The 18,476-nt window shown below is 42.2% G+C and overlaps 1 protein-coding gene across 5 annotated transcripts in view; it reads right to left on the bottom strand.

Annotated features, from left to right (window-relative positions):
• Window positions 1-18,476, bottom strand: part of LOC122924767 (adenine nucleotide translocase lysine N-methyltransferase-like) — a 59,009-nt gene that overhangs the window by 12,360 nt on the left and 28,173 nt on the right. For 4 of the 5 annotated variants that reach the window (XR_006387431.1, XR_006387432.1, XM_044276182.1 and 1 more), the window contains exon 3: window positions 13,026-13,130. The exons of the other annotated variant lie outside the window; for it this stretch is intronic. Coding sequence is in view for 2 of the 4 variants with exons in the window: in XM_044276182.1 (XP_044132117.1) it covers window positions 13,026-13,130 (105 nt within the window). In the remaining 2 variants the exon portion in view is untranslated. The remainder of the gene's footprint in view (window positions 1-13,025; window positions 13,131-18,476) is intronic. 5 annotated transcript variants of the gene reach the window in all.

Below are 18,476 nucleotides of genomic sequence, written 5' to 3'. Positions count from 1 at the left end.
ATCCCCAAAATGTTGAACAGAGCGTTTAGTAACGTCACTCTTGCTACGGATACTGATGTGGACCAAAATAAGTCCGGCACGCTTTGGAAAAATAAGCGTTTTCTTTTGTCATTGACATCACACATCTGTGTACTGCTTTACATCGGAAAATCCAAAATGATCCGGGGTGGTGGATACAAACGTATTGAACTATTTTCCTTAACTCAAAGAACAAACATTTCTGGTTACAGATTTTCAAAAATGACAGATGTTTCAATTAAAAGCGAATAGTTTCGCTTCATAAATTTAATCCAGTTGGAGCCATCGAAATCAGGTAAAAAAAAAATATAAAATCAGCTCAACATAGCTTTAATATAATCTCCTCTCTAATCTGTTGTTATTCTTTTTGTGGCACATACTTAGCAACCTTTAAATTGTCTTTTGTATTTCTCACTTTAATGTCTCGATACCGGGTGGCTGTCATATCTTCTCTCGATGTGATAATTAATATAACCGGAGACTTTGGAATAAGGGTCTTTTCGTCCTGCCCACATAAATTGTATTGCATGGGAACATTAATGAATACAAGCCCCACTAAGTGCAGCAGGTAATATGTTGTCTGATATTCTGTGTAGCGCTGCCTTCAATCTCATCTCTTCTCATAAGCAGCTTTTTTTTGGCACACAAATCTAGGTTTGTCTGGGATATACCCTCCAATGATTTTATCTTGCAGAAAAACATCCCAATGTTTTCTTATTGTTTTAAGTATACCGGCTAGGCTGTTATATTGTGAGATAACGGGTGGAATAGTAACTTCCTCCTCTCCCATTACCGCCCTGCTAAACCACCGCCCGACCGCCTAACGCAGGGATGCGTCCTGCGGGCGGCCGGCCGGGTTATTACTCCTGGACGCGTCGATGCATCATCCCGCGAGAGCCAAGATTTTGCGCGCGTTCAAAGCGACACGCAGCTGAGAAGTTGATCTACAGCCTGCCAGCAGCGATCATTCGCTGGCAGGCTGTAGATGCAATTTTTTTAACCCCAAAAAGGTATATTAGACGCTGTTTTGTTAACAGCGTCTAATATACCTACTACCTGGTCATCTGGTGGTCCCTTTTGCTTGGATCAACCACCAGAGGACACAGGCAGCTCTGTGTGTAGCACCAATCACCACACTATACTTCACCCCCCCCCCTCCTGTCACTTATTAACCCCTGATCACCCCCCTGTCATTGATCACCCCCCTATAAGTCTCCATTCAGACGTCCGTATGTGTTTTGTGAAGCCGCAAAACACGGACACCGGCAATGTGCTTTCCACATTTTGCGGATCCGCACATTGCCAGAACTATATAGAAAATGCCTTTTCTTGACAAGAATAGGCTCTACAAAAACGCAGTGTTCGTCCGATCAGGCCTGATCTTGTGCGCACACTTGCGTTCAGTCCGCCCCACCGCAGTGACAGAATCTTTTTTTTCTGATCACTGCAAAAACACTGTAAAATCGCTGCGGCGCTATAAAGATTACTTTTGAGGGGCATGGAGAGTTCATAGAAGATTTTTTTTATTTTTTTGGCACAAGTTAGCAGAAATATTTATTTATTTTTTTGTTTTTTCTTACAAAGTCTCATATTCCACTAACTTGTGACAAAAAATTTAATCTTACATGAACTTACCATACCCCTCACGGAATCCAAATGCGTAAAAATGCCCTGTGAAATCCTAAAGGTACTCATTGGGGCATACTGTGTGTGAGAAATATCTCTGTAAATGACAACTTTTTACATATTTTTTTATACAAAGTTGTCAATTTACAGAGATATTTCTCTCACCCAGCATGGGTATATGTAAAAATACACCCTAAAACACATTGCCCTACTTCTCCTGAGTACGGCGATACCACGTGTGACACTTTTTTTGAAGCCTAGGTGCGTAAAGGGGCCGAAAGGCCAACGAGTACCTTTAGGCTTTACAGGGTTGCTTACAATTTAGCCCCGCCCAAAATGCCAGAACGGTAAACATACCCCACAAATGACCTCATTTCGGAAAGTAGATACCCCAAGGTATTCACTGAGGGGCATAGTGAGTCCGTGGGAGATTTTTTATTTTTTTTTGCCAGAAGTTAGCAGAAATGGAAACTTTATTTATTTTTTTCCTCAGAAAGTGTCATTTTCCGTTAACTTGTGAAAACAAATTCAAATCATACATGAACTCACAATGCCCCTCCGTGAATACTTTGGGGTGTCTTCTTTCCAAAATGGGGTCACATGTGGGGTATTTATACTGCCCTGGCATTTTAGGGGCCCTAAAGCGTGAGAAGAAGTCTGGAATCCAAATGCCTAAAAATGCCCTCCTAAAAAGGTACTCATTGGAATTTGGGCCCCTTTGCGCACCTAGGCTGCAAAACAAGTGTCACACATGTGGTATCGCCGTACTCAGGATAAGTAGGGCAATGTGTTTTGGGGTGTATTCTTACATATACCCATGCTGGGTTAGAGAAACATCTCTGTAAAATGATAACTTTGTATAAAAAAGAAATATAAAAAAAAAAAAAAAAAAAAAAAAAAAAAAAAGAGAAATGTTGTCTTTTACAGAGATATTTCTCTCACCCAGCATGGGTATATGTAAAAATACACCCCAAAACACATTGCCCTACTTCTTCTGAGTACGGCGATACCACATGTGTGACACTTTTTTGCAGTCTAGGTGCGCAAAGGGGCCCAAATTCCAATGAGTACTTTTAGGATTTCACAGGGCATTTTTATGCATTTGGATTTCAAACTACTTCTCACGCTTTAGGGCCCCTAAAATGCAAGGGCAGTATAAATACCCCACATGTGACCCCATTTTGGAAAGAAGGCACTCCAAGGTATTCCGTGAGGGGTATGGTGAGTTCATGTAAAATTGTATTTTTTGTCGCAAGTTAGTGGAATGAGACTTTGTAAGAAAAGTCTGTCTGGGCATTGTAGAACCTCAGAAAACATGACAGGTGCTCAGAAAGTCAAAGTGCACCATAGTTTGTAAACGCTATAACTTTCACCCAAACCAATAAATATACACTTATTGCATTTTTTTTTATCAATGAAATGTAGAACAATAAATTTAGAGAAAAATGTATATAGAAATGTAGTTTTATTTGAAAAAGTTTACAACAGAAAGTGAAAAATGTCATTTTTTTTGCAAAAATTTCGGTCAATTTTGATTAATATCAAAAAAAGTTAAAAATGCTCAGCAGCAATGAAATACCACCAAATGAAAGCTCTATTAGTGAGAAGAAAAGGAGGTAAAATTCATTTGGGTGGTAAGTTGTATGACCGAGCAATAAACTGTGAAAGTAGTGTAGTTCAGAATTGTAAAAAGTGGTCTGGTCATTAAGGGGGTTTAAGCTAGGAGTGCTGAAGTGGTTAATAACACATCTCTTATGTTCCTATTCTGTAACAGTAGTTGCCTCCTCATTCTTCCCATGAACATTTTTTGTTTCCCTTATGAAATCTGCATCACATCCCTTCATCTCAAATCTGTCCTGGAGGATGTCTGCCCCTCGTTCATAATACTTCCTCTTACTGCAATTCCTACGGGGCCTTATAAAGGTCTTATAGGGAACTAAGCAAGGACTCCACCCAGATGTTTTAAAAGGAACTGGATGGTTAAATTAGTAAAAGGGGAAATTGTTGGCAAAACTGAGAAAAAAAAAAAAAAGTGTAAATCCCCACTCACGGATTGTCACTTTCTACCACATGTGCCAGCTGAGTAGTGATGGAGTGTAATAGTGCGGTAACAACATTAGTAAGTACATTTCTTTATTATATTTACTTACACCAACATATTCCACAAGCCTTTTAGATTTCACAAATTCCCTATCAGTATTTCATTGGAAGCTGGAGTACCCAGAGGAAACCCACGCAAATCAAGTTGAACTTACAAACTCCATGCAGATGTTGTCCATGGACAGATTCAAACCTATGTTAAGCACTGAGCCACCATGCTGTCCAAAGATGCCATTTGTTTCGTACCATGTAAAGTGTGAGATCATGTGCAGCAGCCAGAGCTTGCATGAAACAGGCCAACATACAGTTTTACATCTATAGGTTATGACTCATAGCTGTAGCTGCTATATAACCCGAGATATTCCACGTTTAAGCCCTGTTGGCTGGGTTCACATTGGCATTTTTATTTAAGTTTATTTATAGGCAATAATGAAAATAGAAGCAGTGTTCCATCAAATGATGGAAGCCAATGTGACCTGACATACCCTATTGACTATTAGAAAACACAGCATTTTTACAGACAAAAAAGCAAAGCATGTTGCACTATTTTGTCCCATATTTTTTACAAATTGTGCTCCTGCATAAAGCTGCACGCTTCAGGATCAGTATTTAATAAGAGTAGGGGGTGTATTTTTCCTGTTTTTATAGATATTCACTAGTGATGAGCGAGCACCAAAGTATTCGGGTGTTCGGCCCAAACACATTGCTATATTCGTGTGCTCGACCGAGCACCCAAGTATAATGGAAGACAACCAGGTGCCCCCGCTCGGAAGAGAAGGTGGCGACTGGTTCATAAAAAAAGGTTAGAAATTGATGGAAACCCCATCAAAATGGTTTGGAAATGGCATTAAGAGGATAGCTGAATGCATCTTACACTCCTTTTATGTACAACATACAATAGACAACCACACAAACGCTGTATGCCAAAAGCCAGGTATGTGCAAGCCATCAATCTACCTTACAATGGCAGCCTTGTGCACTATGAGATATTCCAAACCAGCTCTCATCTGACTGAGAACCAGTAAATCATGAATTTTCCATGCAAAAGGCTACACTAATAAGCTACACTAATAAGTCTAATATTTTTGTCAGAAGACTATAAAACCAATAGAGGGCGGTATTGAGTTATGAACAGCGCCCTCTATTGGTTTCATAGTCTTCTGACAAAAATATTTGTCTCGTCATAAGTCTGTGAAACCAATAGAGGGCGCTATTTATAACTCAATAGCGCCATCTATTGTTTTCATAGTCTTCTGACAGCTGAAAAACAAGGCAGATTCTGCTCATTTGAATATCTTTCCCATATGCCCATGTTTATGCAAATTAGTTTTTACATGACAAAACTGTATAGAAAAGGTTATTGAATATTACTCTGGAACTCTCTGCCTGAGGAGGTGGTGATGGCGAGTACAATAAAGGAATTCAAGAGGGGCCTGGACGTATTTCTGGAGCTTAATAATATTACAGGATATAGCTACTAGAGAGGGGTCGTTGATCCAGGGAGTTATTCTGATTGCCTGATTGGAGTCGGGAAGGAATTTTTATTCCCCTAAAGTGGAGAAAATTGGCTTCTACCTCACAGGTTTTTTTTTTTGCCTTCCTCTGGATCAACTTGCAGGATAACAGGCCGAACTAGATGGACAAATGTCTTTTTTCGGCCTTATGTACTATGTATGTTAGGACAATCCGAAAACTTTTTGTCGCCCTAATGATATTGATCTAGATGTGCAGGTCCATCCAAGGTATCCAACAGATGTGAAGCAACTTTGAGGTTTAGGCTGCCATTGTAAGGTATGCTGGCTGTTATCCGTCTCATGGATAGATGGATGGCTTGTACATACCTGGCTTTTGGCATATAGCCTTTGTGTGGTTGTCTATTGTATGTCGTACATAATATGAGTCTAAGACGCATCCAGTTATCCTCTTAATGTTGTTGCCAAACATCAATTTCTAACTTTTGTTTATGAACCAGACACCCTCTTCTCTTCCGAGAAGGGGGTGTCTGGGGTTCTCCTATTGACTTCCATTGTATTAAATTGTAACCGAGCACTCAGATCTGCCGAGCATAGCGAAGCTCAAGACGAACAGCAGTTCGGCCGAGCATGCTCACTCATCACTAATATTCACCTCTCAATAACAGTTAATTCAATTACACCTTTTAACCACCACCCGACCGCATAACGCACGGATGCGTCCGAGAGGTGGTTGATTTATTCCTCCTGGACGCATCCGTGCGTCATCTCGCGAGATTTCGGTCACAGCCGGCCCGCGCATGCGCATCGCGGGCCGGCATTTCGTCAAGGAGCATTTCGTCAGCAACCTGCCAGCCAATGATCGCGGCTGGCAGGTTGCTGATTTTTAAAAAAAACCCAATGACAAGCCAGATAGCAGATCATATTTGTAAATATGATCTGTTATATGGCTGGCCTGCTCCTCTGCTGGTCCTTTTTGTCAGTTGGATCCAGCAGAGGAGCAGGCTTCACAGTGAGTACACCAACACTACATACTTAGCCCCAGATCACCCCCCTGAACCCCAATTAACCCTTTGATCGCCCCTGTCAATCACTAGTGAAAGGAAAAAAGTGATCAGTGCAAACTGTCACTTTTTTTTTTCACTGGTATTGACCGTTAGGTTTTAGGTATAGTTTAGGCCCCTTGGTTAGGTAGTTTAGGGATCAGTTAGCGCCCAGCCCACCGCACTCCGTTATTCGCTGATTAGCGTATCGCTAATCAGCATTTGTACTTTTATAGTATCTGGAAGTGATCAAAACTGATCACGGTCAGATCTATAATTGTATTAGTGTCACTTTAGTTCTCCCTCCACCCAAAACGCAGTGTTTGCCCGATCAGGCCTGATCGGTCGCCCACGCCCGCCCCACCGCAGTGACAAAATTATTATTTTTTTGATCACTGCACATTCACTTTACACGCGCTGCGGCGATAAAAAAAATCAATCAGTTTTGATATTTTTTATCAACCGCAGCGGCCTCCGGTACTTCACTAGCCTCCCATTTGTAAGACAGGCTTGCTTTTTTTTCTTGGGTAGTCTCAGGGAATACCCCTAAATTTAGTTGCCCACATGTCAAACAGGGGGTATTCTTCTGAAGAGGCCTACAGGCTTCTGACCCAGTCGGATGAGGAATGGGAACCCTCATCTGATGAATCTAGCGGGTCAGAATACGAACCTGTAGAAAGCAGTGGCTCTCTGACCCAAAGTTCGGACGAGGAGGCTGAGGTCCCTGATAGCACCAGGCGTACCCGGCCCCTTGTCGCTAGACCGCAGGTTGCGCAGGATCCGCTTCAAGAGCAGCAGAGTGGGGCTGCTGCTGTCGGATTACGTGGTGAGGCATACACCAGCAGCGCAGCCCTTCCTGGACCTAGTACCAGCACTGCCGTAGAACATGGTGAAGTAGCGAGCACCAGAACGGCAGTTGAAGCTGGTACGGTGGCACGTGCAGTAGTGACCCCGTCGCAGCCACCGCAAAGACGTGTCCGTAGAGCCCCTAGAATCCCTGAGGTGCTGGCAAACCCCGATTGGCAGACCCCAACTTCAGCCGCACCTGTAGTTCCCCCTTTCACCGCCCAGTCTGGAGTTCGGGTTGAGACAGCTCAGATCGGTTCGGCCCCGGGATTTTTTGAGCTGTTCTTGACTGCGGAGCTCTTAGACTTAGTTGTGGCAGAAACAAATCGGTATGCCACACAATTTATAACCGCTAACCCGGGAAGCTTTTATGCCCAGCCTTTCCGGAGGAAACCAGTCCAAGTTTCCGAAATTATTTTTTTTTTGGGCCTTCTCCTCAACATGGGTCTAACTAAAAAGCATGAATTGCGGTCATATTGGTCCACGAACCCAATTCATCACATGCCCATGTTCTCTGCTGCTATGTCCAGGACACGATTTGAGACCATCCTGCGTTTCCTGCACTTTAGCGACAACACCGCCTCCCGTCCCAGAGGCCACCCTGCTTTTGACCGGCTCCACAAAATTCGGCCCCTCAGACCATGTCAACCTGAAATTTGCAGATTTGTATACCCCAGAGCAAAACATCTGCGTAGACGAGTCCCTGATACATTTTACCGGGCGCCTTGCCTTCAAACAATACATCCCAAGCGAGCGCGCCCGGTATGGGGTCAAATTGTATAAGCTCTGTGAAAGGGCCACAGGCTATACCCACAAATTTCGTGTCTATGAGGGAAAAGATCAGACCTTGGAGCCGGTCGGTTGCCCTGACTACCTGGGGAGCAGTGGGAAGATAGTCTGGGACTTGGTGTCACCCTTATTCGGCAAGGGGTACCATCTTTATGTGGACAATTTCTACACAAGTGTGGCCCTCTTTAGGCATTTGTTTCTAGAACGGATTGGCGCCTGTGGTAGTCGCGCGGGCTTCCCCCAACGGCTCGTTAGCACCCGTCTTGCAAGGGGGCAGAGGGCTGCACTGTGTAACGGTGAAATAGAGAGACAAGCGTGACGTTTACATGCTCTCCTCCATTCACGCAGACACGACAATACAAATTGAGCGCGCAACCCGTGTCATTGAAAAGCCCCTCTCAGTCCACGACTATAACCTTCACATGGGAGGGGTGGACTTCAATGACCAGATGTCTCCGTATTTAGTTTCCCGCAGAACCAGACGCTGGTATAAGAAGGTGTCTGTATATTTAATTCAATTGGCTCTGTATAATAGTTTTGTTCTCTACAGTAAGGCTGGGAGAACACGATCCTTCCTCAAATTTCAGGAAGAGATCATCGAGAACCTCCTGTACCCAGGAGGTTCCGTGGCCCCATCCACCAGTGTAGTTAGCCGTCTACACGAGCGACATTTCCCCAAAGTCGTTGCTGGTACCTCAACCCAACCGTCACCCCGAAAAAGATGTTGTGTCTGTAGCAGGAGTGGAATAAGGCGTGACAACCGCTATTTCTGTCCTGACTGTCTTGACCACCCTGCCCTATGCTTAGGGGAGTGTTTCCGGAAGTACCACACACAGGTACACCTAGCATAGGGATCATCTCACCAGGACAGGCACACAGGGCTATTAGGGCCCATTTACTCACAGCTGCTGCAAACCTCTCCTTTCACCTGGGACAAAGTGCATAACGCACTTCGCCACATCTTTGGGCGATTTGCGCTTTGCACATTGACCCATGGGGAAGGAGAGGTTTGTTCTATAAAAGGTAAAAAAAAAAAAAAAAAAAAAACACCAGTAAGCAAAAAGGTTAATGTTTAGTTCAAAAAGTTAAAGTTTATATGTTCTGTTCCAAAGTTAATAAAATTATTGCGTTGCGGCCTGTTTTTTTTTTTTTTTTTTACCTCCCAGGTGGACCAACCGATCGACTAGCTGCAGCACTGATGTGCATTCTGACAGAAGCATTGCGCTGCTGTCAGATTACACGCAAGTCGGTGTATGCGGCGCTGCAAGACGAGATTTCTACTCTGCAGTAACAGATACGTTTGCCAAGGCATACGAGCTGAGGAGGAGGCGGCGTTCCTATGCTTTGGCAAACAAACACTTTGTAAATAAAAAAATAAAAAAAAATTCCCGGCAATGATTTATTCATCCACATCGATTGATGTGAATGGAGAAATCTGGTTTGCCAGGGCATACGAGCTAAGTGGGTATGGATGTTGGGCGGAGCTCCTATGTCCTGGCAGACGCCTTTCCCCTCTTTTTTTTTTTTTGGCAGAGATTTTTTCATCCACATTGATCGATGCGAATGAAGAAATCTGTGCCGTTCATTTTTTTTCTTTCAGCCCAGAGGCTGAACGGAAAAAAAAATCTCATTACCTGTATGCTCAATATAAGGAGAATAGCAGAAACTCCTAATGCTGGCCATACATGTAATGATTGCGGAGACCCTCAAATGCCAGGGCAGTACAAACACCCCACAACTGACCCCATTTTGGAAAGAAGACACCCCAAGGTATTCGCTGAGGGGCATATTGAGTCCATGAAAGATTTACATTTTTGTCCCAAGTTAGCGGAAAGTGAGACTTTGTGAGAAAAAAAACAAACAAAAAAAAAATCAATTTCCGCTAACTTATGCCCAAAAAAAAAATTCTATGAACTCGCCAGGCCCCTCATTGAATACCTTGGGGTGTCTTCTTTCCAAAGTGGGGTCACATGTGGGGTATTTATACTGCCCTGGCTTTTTAGGGGCCCTAAAGCGTGAGAAGAAGTCTGGGATCCAAATGCCTAAAAATGCCCTCCTAAAAGGAATTTGGGCACCTTTGCGCATCTAGGCTGCAAAAAAGTGTCACACATGTGGTATCGCCGTACTCAGGAGAAGCTGGGGAATGTGTTTTGGGGTGTCATTTTACATATACCCATGCCGGGTGAGATAAATATCTTGGTCAAATGCCAACTTTGTATAAAAAAATTGGAAAAGTTGTCTTTTGCCAAGATATTTTTCTCACCCAGCATGGTTATATGTAAAATGACACCCCAAAACACATTCCCCAACTTCTCCTGAGTACGGCGATACCAGATGTGTGACACTTTTTTGCAGCCAAGGTGGGCAAAGGGGCACACATTCCAAAGAGCACCTTTCGGATTTTGCAGGCCATTTTTTACAGATTTTGATTGCAAAGTACTTCTCACACATTTGGGCCCCTAAATTGCCAGGGCAGTATAACTACGCCACAAGTGACCCCATTTTGGAAAGAAGACACCCCAAGGTATTCCGTAAGGGGCACGGCGAGTACCAAGAATTTTTTTATTTTTTGTCACAAGTTAGCGGAAAATGATGATATATTTTTTATTTATTTATTTTTTATATTTTTTATTTTAATTTTTTCCTTATAAAGTCTCATGTTCCACTAACTTGCGACAAAAAATAAAAAATTCTAGGAACTCGCCATGCCCCTCACAGAATACCTTGAGGTGTCTTCTTTCCAAAATGGGGTCACTTGTGGCGTAGTTATACTGCCCTGGCATTCTAGTGGCCCAAATGTGTAAGAAGTAGTTTGCAATCAAAATCTGTAAAAAATGACCGGTGAAATCCGAAAGGTGCACTTTGGAATATGTGCCCCTTTGCCCACCTTGGCTGCAAAAAAGTGTCACACATCTGGTATCGCCGTACTCAGGAGAAGTTGGGGAATGTGTTTTGGGGTGTCATTTTACATATACCCATGCTGGGTGAGATAAATATCTTGGTCAAATGCCAACTTTGTATAAAAAAATTGGAAAAGTTGTCTTTTGCCAAGATATTTTTCTCACCCAGCATGGTTATATGTAAAATGACACCCCAAAACACATTCCCCAACTTCTCCTGAGTACGGCGATACCAGATGTGTGACACTTTTTTGCAGCCAAGGTGGGCAAAGGGGCACATATTCCAAAGTGCACCTTTCGGATTTCACCGGTCATTTTTTACAGATTTTGATTGCAAACTACTTCTTACACATTTGGGCCACTAGAATGCCAGGGCAGTATAACTACGCCACAAGTGACCCCATTTTGGAAAGAAGACACCTCAAGGTATTCTGTGAGGGGCATGGCGAGTTCCTAGAATTTTTTATTTTTTGTCGCAAGTTAGTGGAACATGAGACTTTATAAGGAAAAAATTAAAATAAAAAATATAAAAAATAAATAAATAAAAAATATATCATCATTTTCCGCTAACTTGTGACAAAAAATAAAAAAATTCTTGGTACTCGCCGTGCCCCTTACGGAATACCTTGGGGTGTCTTCTTTCCAAAATGGGGTCACTTGTGGCGTAGTTATACTGCCCTGGCAATTTAGGGGCCCAAATGTGTGAGAAGTACTTTGCAATCAAAATCTGTAAAAAATGACCGGTGAAATCCGAAAGGTGCACTTTGGAATATGTGCCCCTTTGCCCACCTAGGCTGCAAAAAAGTGTCACACATCTGGTATTGCCGTACTCAGGAGAAGTTGGGGAATGTGTTTTGGGGTGCCATTTTACATATAACCATGCTGGGTGAGATAAATATCTTGGCAAAAGACAACTTTTCCAATTTTTTTATACAAAGTTGGCATTTGACCAAGATATTTATCTCACCCAGCATGGGTATATGTAAAATGACACCCCAAAACACATTCCCCAACTTCTCCTGAGTACGGCGATACCAGATGTGTGACACTTTTTTGCAGCCAAGGTGGGCAAAGGGGCACACATTCCAAAGAGCACCTTTCGGATTTTGCAGGCCATTTTTTACAGATTTTGATTGCAAAGTACTTCTCACACATTTGGGCCCCTAAATTGCCAGGGCAGTATAACTACGCCACAAGTGACCCCATTTTGGAAAGAAGACACCCCAAGGTATTCCGTGAGAGGCATGGCGAGTTCCTAGAATTTTTTATTTTTTGTCACAAGTTAGTGGAATATGAGACTTTGTAAGAAAAAAAAAAGAAAAAATCATCATTTTCCGCTAACTTGTGACAAAAAATAAAAAGTTCTATGAACTTACTATGCCCATCAGCGAATACCTTAGGGTGTCTACTTTCCGAAATGGGGTCATTTGTGGGGGTTTTCTACTGTTTGGGCATTGTAGAACCTCAGGAAACATGACAGGTGCTCAGAAAGTCAGAGCTGCTTCAAAAAGCGGAAATTCACATTTTTGTACCATAGTGTGTAAACGCTATAACTTTTACCCAAACCATTTTTTTTTTTTTGCCCAAACATTTTTTTTTTTTTTTATCAAAGACATGTAGAACAATAAATTTAGCGAAAAATTTATATATGGATGTCGTTTTTTTTGCAAAATTTTACAGCTGAAAGTGAAAATGTCATTTTTTTGCAAAAAAATCGTTACATTTTGATTAATAACAAAAAAAGTAGCACCAAATGAAAGCTCTATTAGTGAGAAGAAAAGGAGGTAAAATTCATTTGGGTGGTAAGTTGCATGACCGAGCGATAAACGGTGAAAGTAGTGTAGTGCAGAAGTGTAAAAAGTGGCCTGGTCATTAAGGGGGTTTTAGCTAGCGGGGTTGAAGTGGTTAACACATTAGGCCTTTGCATCGTTTTTGGCCGCATTTTATTAAAAATAATAATAATAATTTTTGTTATTAATTTAAAAAAAGCTACAAAACGCAAAATGGGATCAAACCATTAGAGTCAAATAACACCCTATTAGGCCACAGAAATTAGCAACAGGACTCTTACCATTTAATCACAGTGCTTACAAGGAGACAGGTTGTTTTATCACTATACATGCAGCAATGAAGACATGAGCAGTCATGTTGTACAGTTGGATCTAAGTCTTTTGTATACCCTAAACAGATGGGAAAGCCATAATGTGAACCCACCCATACATCTACCGTACCAGTCTTCCATCTCCTGATCCAAGGTCAACCAATCTTCCTTTCCGTCCTTGTAATAGTTTTATCACATTAGCAGTTTGAATCTTGCCAGAAGGTAAGTATGGGACCTGTGTAAAGAAACAAATGAATTGAACCGAGTTGCAATACCAAACACAGCCCATGGAAACTGGCAACTTTTCTGAATGAAAACAGCTGTGTGTGTTTAATTTCATACAACCCTGATGAGGCTTTGATGACCAGAGCAAATTCATGTATATTATTTTAATATTTTGGACATATTTAATAAAGTTTAGTTATTGGTAAATATGTGGTTTGTGGGTAATTTTACAGATTTTTTTAAAGATGTTTTTTTACATTATTCCTTTTGCAAGGGGTTGCTCTCTCAAACAGGGCGGCCATGACAGATTCGTTAATAGACAACAGGATTAAAGTCCAAACTGATGCTTTATTTTATGACAGTCCAGCAATTTACAGGCAACTCCAGTTATACTTCACTAGGTACGGTGTAGATTCATCATCACAAAACATAAATTAAACAAAATCAACTCCTGCCCGTCTGGGCTCCAACTAATACAGATTAGCTCCACGCTCACCTATTGAGTGCAGGTCACACACAGAGACTCCGGCGTAACTAGCCAGTAAGGCAGCCAGCTTCTTAGACTTCTTCCAGGCATAATTCCTACTGACTGAAAGTCTGGGATGCCCCTAACGATCCCAGCTGGCTACACCTGAGGATCCCTCAGGCTAGGGGAAAAACCTGCCCTGGAATGGGGTTGGACTGGGGAGGTCCCACTACCTTCCCAGTCCAAGTAAAATCCAGCCCTTGAACTTTTAACAAAACTGTCTCAGCAACCTACACCTTGCTGAAACCACTTTAGCTTTTTCTGGATTTTTCTTACCTCACCCAGTTGAGGAACCTGGGTGAGATATACACCCCTTCCTAGACTTTTCCATACACTTTACCACACCTTCTACATCTCTTAAAGGGGTTATGCTACGATTGATGTAAAGAATGAATATCAGAAATCATACAGTACATGACAATCTCTTTCTCACAAAGCTAGAACCAGCCCTGTACCTCACATGGATTCAGAGATCTCTCTAGTCATTGCTCCAATCTTTCTACTAGATTAATTTCAGCATGGCAATTCAGGGTGTGTGTCCTTTCAGCTCTTTTTCCCTGTAAAGCCACAGCTTCTAACAGAAAATATGTCTGGTGATAGTTGAAGATTTAAACTGAGCGCGTGCAACCAACTCTATGGGGGGGGGGGGGGGGGGGACAAGAAATAAACATCAGGTGGTGCTACAAAATACCTCAGGAGCTATGCAAAAAATTTTATTCGATACAATTACAAAAGTATTCAGATCCAGGTACTGGTTTGAAAAGGGCAGAATAATTTTCATGGCACAACCTCTTTAAAGAATGTGCCTTTCAGAACTCTTGGTTTCATCACATTCATGGATTAGATATTTTAGAGGACAAATTAAACTTTCACACTCCTTATCTATATATGCTACAACAATTTACTGCTACAACAGTTTGTTTCCTCCTCCACTCATGTTGATCTGCTTTACATCAATTGTCTTATCTACCTCATTATCCTTATGTACGTTCTTGTATAGACATGCGATTGATGCAATTGTGCCATCTTTTCAGTTAGCCATTAAAATGTATCACCACTGAGGAATCAAATTTTTTATTTTCCGTCTATATCCCAGTACATTAGCCTATGTATTAATAGTACACAGTAAGTTGTTAGGGCACGCCTTTAAGTATGACCTATGGTCAGACAGCATGACAAGTATGTTCATCTTGATCCTGCAACTACCTGCTGCTAATGACCAGTAGTTGTCATTACATACATTAATCTATATGGGAAGTAAAGTCTGTTAAAAGGAGCTGTCCACGTGTAAAAAAAAAGTTATTAAAATAATAAAAACTAATTCCAAACACCCTCTGTTCCAGCACCACTATTCTGAGCGAACGCGCCACTACAGCCATGACATCCTGTACATCTTATGTGACCTCTGCAGCCAATTACTGGCCTCAGCTTTTATGCCACAAAACAGCTAAGCTCTGTGGTTGGCTTAAAAAAAAAACACAAAGCCTGGAATATAGGACAGAGTGGCTGTGTCAGAACGGAGGCGGTTTGAAACAGTGAATGTAATTTTTTATTATTTCAATACCTTCCCATGCCTTACTTTTTTTTTTAACTCAGGAAAAACAAAAATACTAAAATCAACATGTTTTATATAATCAAAGGAATTCTCTGGTTTTATAAACAAATTCTTTATTTGCCCAGAGTACCACTAAATACTGCATATTTTTGCCCTATATACCCGTTTTTCATGTCAACATTTTAGTTCCACTGTCCACGGTTCACTGTATCCTGGCAGGATTTTTATATGCAGAACTTTCTGTTTTTATAAGTTTCCTGCTTGGTTTTTTAACCAAACCCAACAGGCTTTGATCTACAATGTTTCTTATGGCTTGCTCTACCTAACTTAGAGGGGAGGTGTAGGCGACATTACTTCTGCAGAGGGAACAGTGTGGCAGGCAGAGCAAACCCTGAGAGACATTAAAAGAGCAAATCATGCTTGGCTCAGTTAGAAAACTAGCAGGAAGCTGATGAAAACAGGAAGTTCTACATGTAAACATCCTGCCAAGATACAGTGATGCTGAGAACAGGGGGAGGAAAATGCCAACATGAAAAATGAGTATATGGGGTTAAAATAATACTGAAAATAATAATGAAGATCCAAAAAATAATAATGAAACTGGAGAAATCCTTTATGATGATTATGGTCCTAAGCAGAGTCTGAAATGTGTGTAGAGCAGGTTTACTTTCCTTCCTTAACAGAGCCTTAATCCAAATAAACACCCAATGTGCACTCTTGCAACTAACTAAAAAAATTATAATTAAAGTGGCTGTCCCATAACAACTTATCCTCTATCTATAGGATAGGTGTAAATATTTGATCAGCAAGGGTGGCCTGTGTTTCCCCATTTGAATGGAGCATCAGACACCCAACGCTGCCTGAATATAAAGTGTTGATTGGTTTGTTTGTGCGTTTATTGGATTTTTTCCAAGGGTGCCCATCCATGCTGTTTAAAAAAAAAAAAAAATTTAAGGGGGAAAATCGCTACTCGTCCTATATACCCCGACTGTTTATTTTTAACTATCCCCTATACCAGTGACCTCCATAGCACCCTACCCCTTTAACAGTGACCTCTAGAACCCCCTACTCCCTTAACAGTGATCTCCACATCACCCCACCGCCTTAACAGTGACTTCCACATTGCCCACCCTCCTAACAGTGACCTCCACAGCGCCCTACCCTAACAGTGAAGAAAATTGGCTTAGTCGTTATGAAAACCTGATGTAAAACTCTGTATGTCAGTGAGGCAAAGACTGAAGGACCTGCGACCTTTTACTGGCTAATAAGGGTCATGTGACCGTGTGTATGTCAGGATATGAGTAAAGGATATGCGAGCTTCTATTGGCTAATACAGGTCATGTGATGGTGCCATTATTGCATTTTTTGGAATATCTCAAGAACAGTATTTCCTAGAGAGCGGAGAAAACCTCTTTAAACAGCTTTACGAAAAACCTTCCCAGACACCCAATGTACCTATGTAGCAAATTTGGTGTTCAACGGTTCAGGCGTTTGAATGCCTATAGAGGAAAGATAAACAGACATTGACTTTTTAAAATAGATTTTATTCTGGGAAAGGGGGGGGGGGAAATTAGAATTAAGAAATCTGTATATTCCAATGCAGTGCTGCCACCCACAGGCCAGCATTGGAAAATACTAGTAATTGGCCTGAAGTTCTTAAACATGCTCAGGCCTATTACTAATACAGAATCCTTCCCCCATGTCACCCAGGGAAGGCATTCCGGGCCAGGAAACGTGGCTTCTGGTTCTAGCGCTCCTGAATGCTAGTCACGGATGAGGTAAAAGGAGGAAACACCACACCAACAACCGGGGGGGGGGGGGGGGGGGAAGCCAATAGGCTTTAAAACTAGGGAAGGGAAAGGGTCACCACCTAAAGAAACCTTCTCCTGGCCCTGACTCATAACCGTATGGGCACCCCCTGAAGGTAGAGATGCCCATACACAGGAACCTGGAAGCCCTGGAGACCCTGAGCAGCCCTAAAGATATTGGCAGGGCAGAGACAACCCGTTCCTTCCCAGATGAAGGAACAAGCATCTCCCTGAGGCCTAGCAACAACAACCAGGGGAAAAGACAAAATACAAACAAGAGAGACACAGAAGTGGTCATTAACCCTATCAACACTGAATTAAGAGAAATCAAGGAGGCTGTTAGATTCCTCAACGCTCAACCAGTCTCCTTGATCTCCTGACACCAGTCACCTGAGGGAACGTGACAGTAGCCCCCCTTCTACGGGTGACCTCCGGGCACCCAGGACCGACCTCATCAGGATGGGCTTTGTAAAAGGCCTTCATCAGACGAATTGCATTAACATCGGCCGCTGGAGGGATCTACGAAGAACTCGGGAGTCCACAATCCTGCCGATTTAAAATTCTAAATTACCATCCACCATGACAGGAGTGGAAGGCAAGGAGGACGGCTCAACAGGATCGACACATTTTTTCAACAACGACTTATGAAATACGTTATGAATTTTCAAAGCCTGAGGAAGTTCAGGATGGAACAGGGTTAACAATGGCAGTGATCTTATACGGACCAATAAATCTTGGGCCCAACTTCCAAGAAGGTACCTTAAAGGTTAAGGTTTCTTGTGGACAGCCAAACAGAATCATCCACTCTCCGGTCCGGACCATTCATACGTCTCCTGTCAACCACACGCTTATACCTGTTGCCCATCTTTTTCAGGTTATTTTGAATTTTCCGCCAAATCTAAGACAAAGAAGAGGAAAATCATTCCTCCCTAGGAATACCGGAAGTTTGAGAACCAGAAAATGTGCCAAACTGCGGATGGAATCCATATGCCCCAAAAAACGCGACTTATCAGTGGACTCAGTCTACGGTAATTAATGGCAAACTCCGCTAACAACAAGAATGAAGACCACTACTCCTGGTTCTCCGAAACAAAACATCGCAAGTCTCCAGATTCTGATTGGTGCGCTACATCTGTCTGTTTGACTGAGGATGAAAAGCCGAAGAAAAGGACAATTGTACCCCCAGTCGAGTACAGAATCTGGAAACAAACTGAGTCCCCCCGATCAGACACCATATCAGAGGGAATGCCATGTAGTTTCACGATGTTATCGACAAATGCCTGTGCAAGAGTTTTGTCATTAGGTAGAGCAGGCAACACTATAAAATGTGCCATTTTGCTAAACCGATCAACTACCACCAGGATCACGGTTTTTCCCGAAAAATTTGGTAAATCCGTGATAAAGTCCATGGACAAATGAGTCCAAGGTCTGGACGGGATGGGTAACGGAAAAAGAGATCCAGAAAGC

Source organism: Bufo gargarizans, chromosome 1 (genome assembly GCF_014858855.1).
Source record: "Bufo gargarizans isolate SCDJY-AF-19 chromosome 1, ASM1485885v1, whole genome shotgun sequence".
Lineage (NCBI taxonomy): Eukaryota > Metazoa > Chordata > Amphibia > Anura > Bufonidae > Bufo > Bufo gargarizans.
The sequence above is the reverse complement of the archived record's forward strand: the minus strand, read 5'-3'. Positions and strand labels throughout refer to the sequence as shown.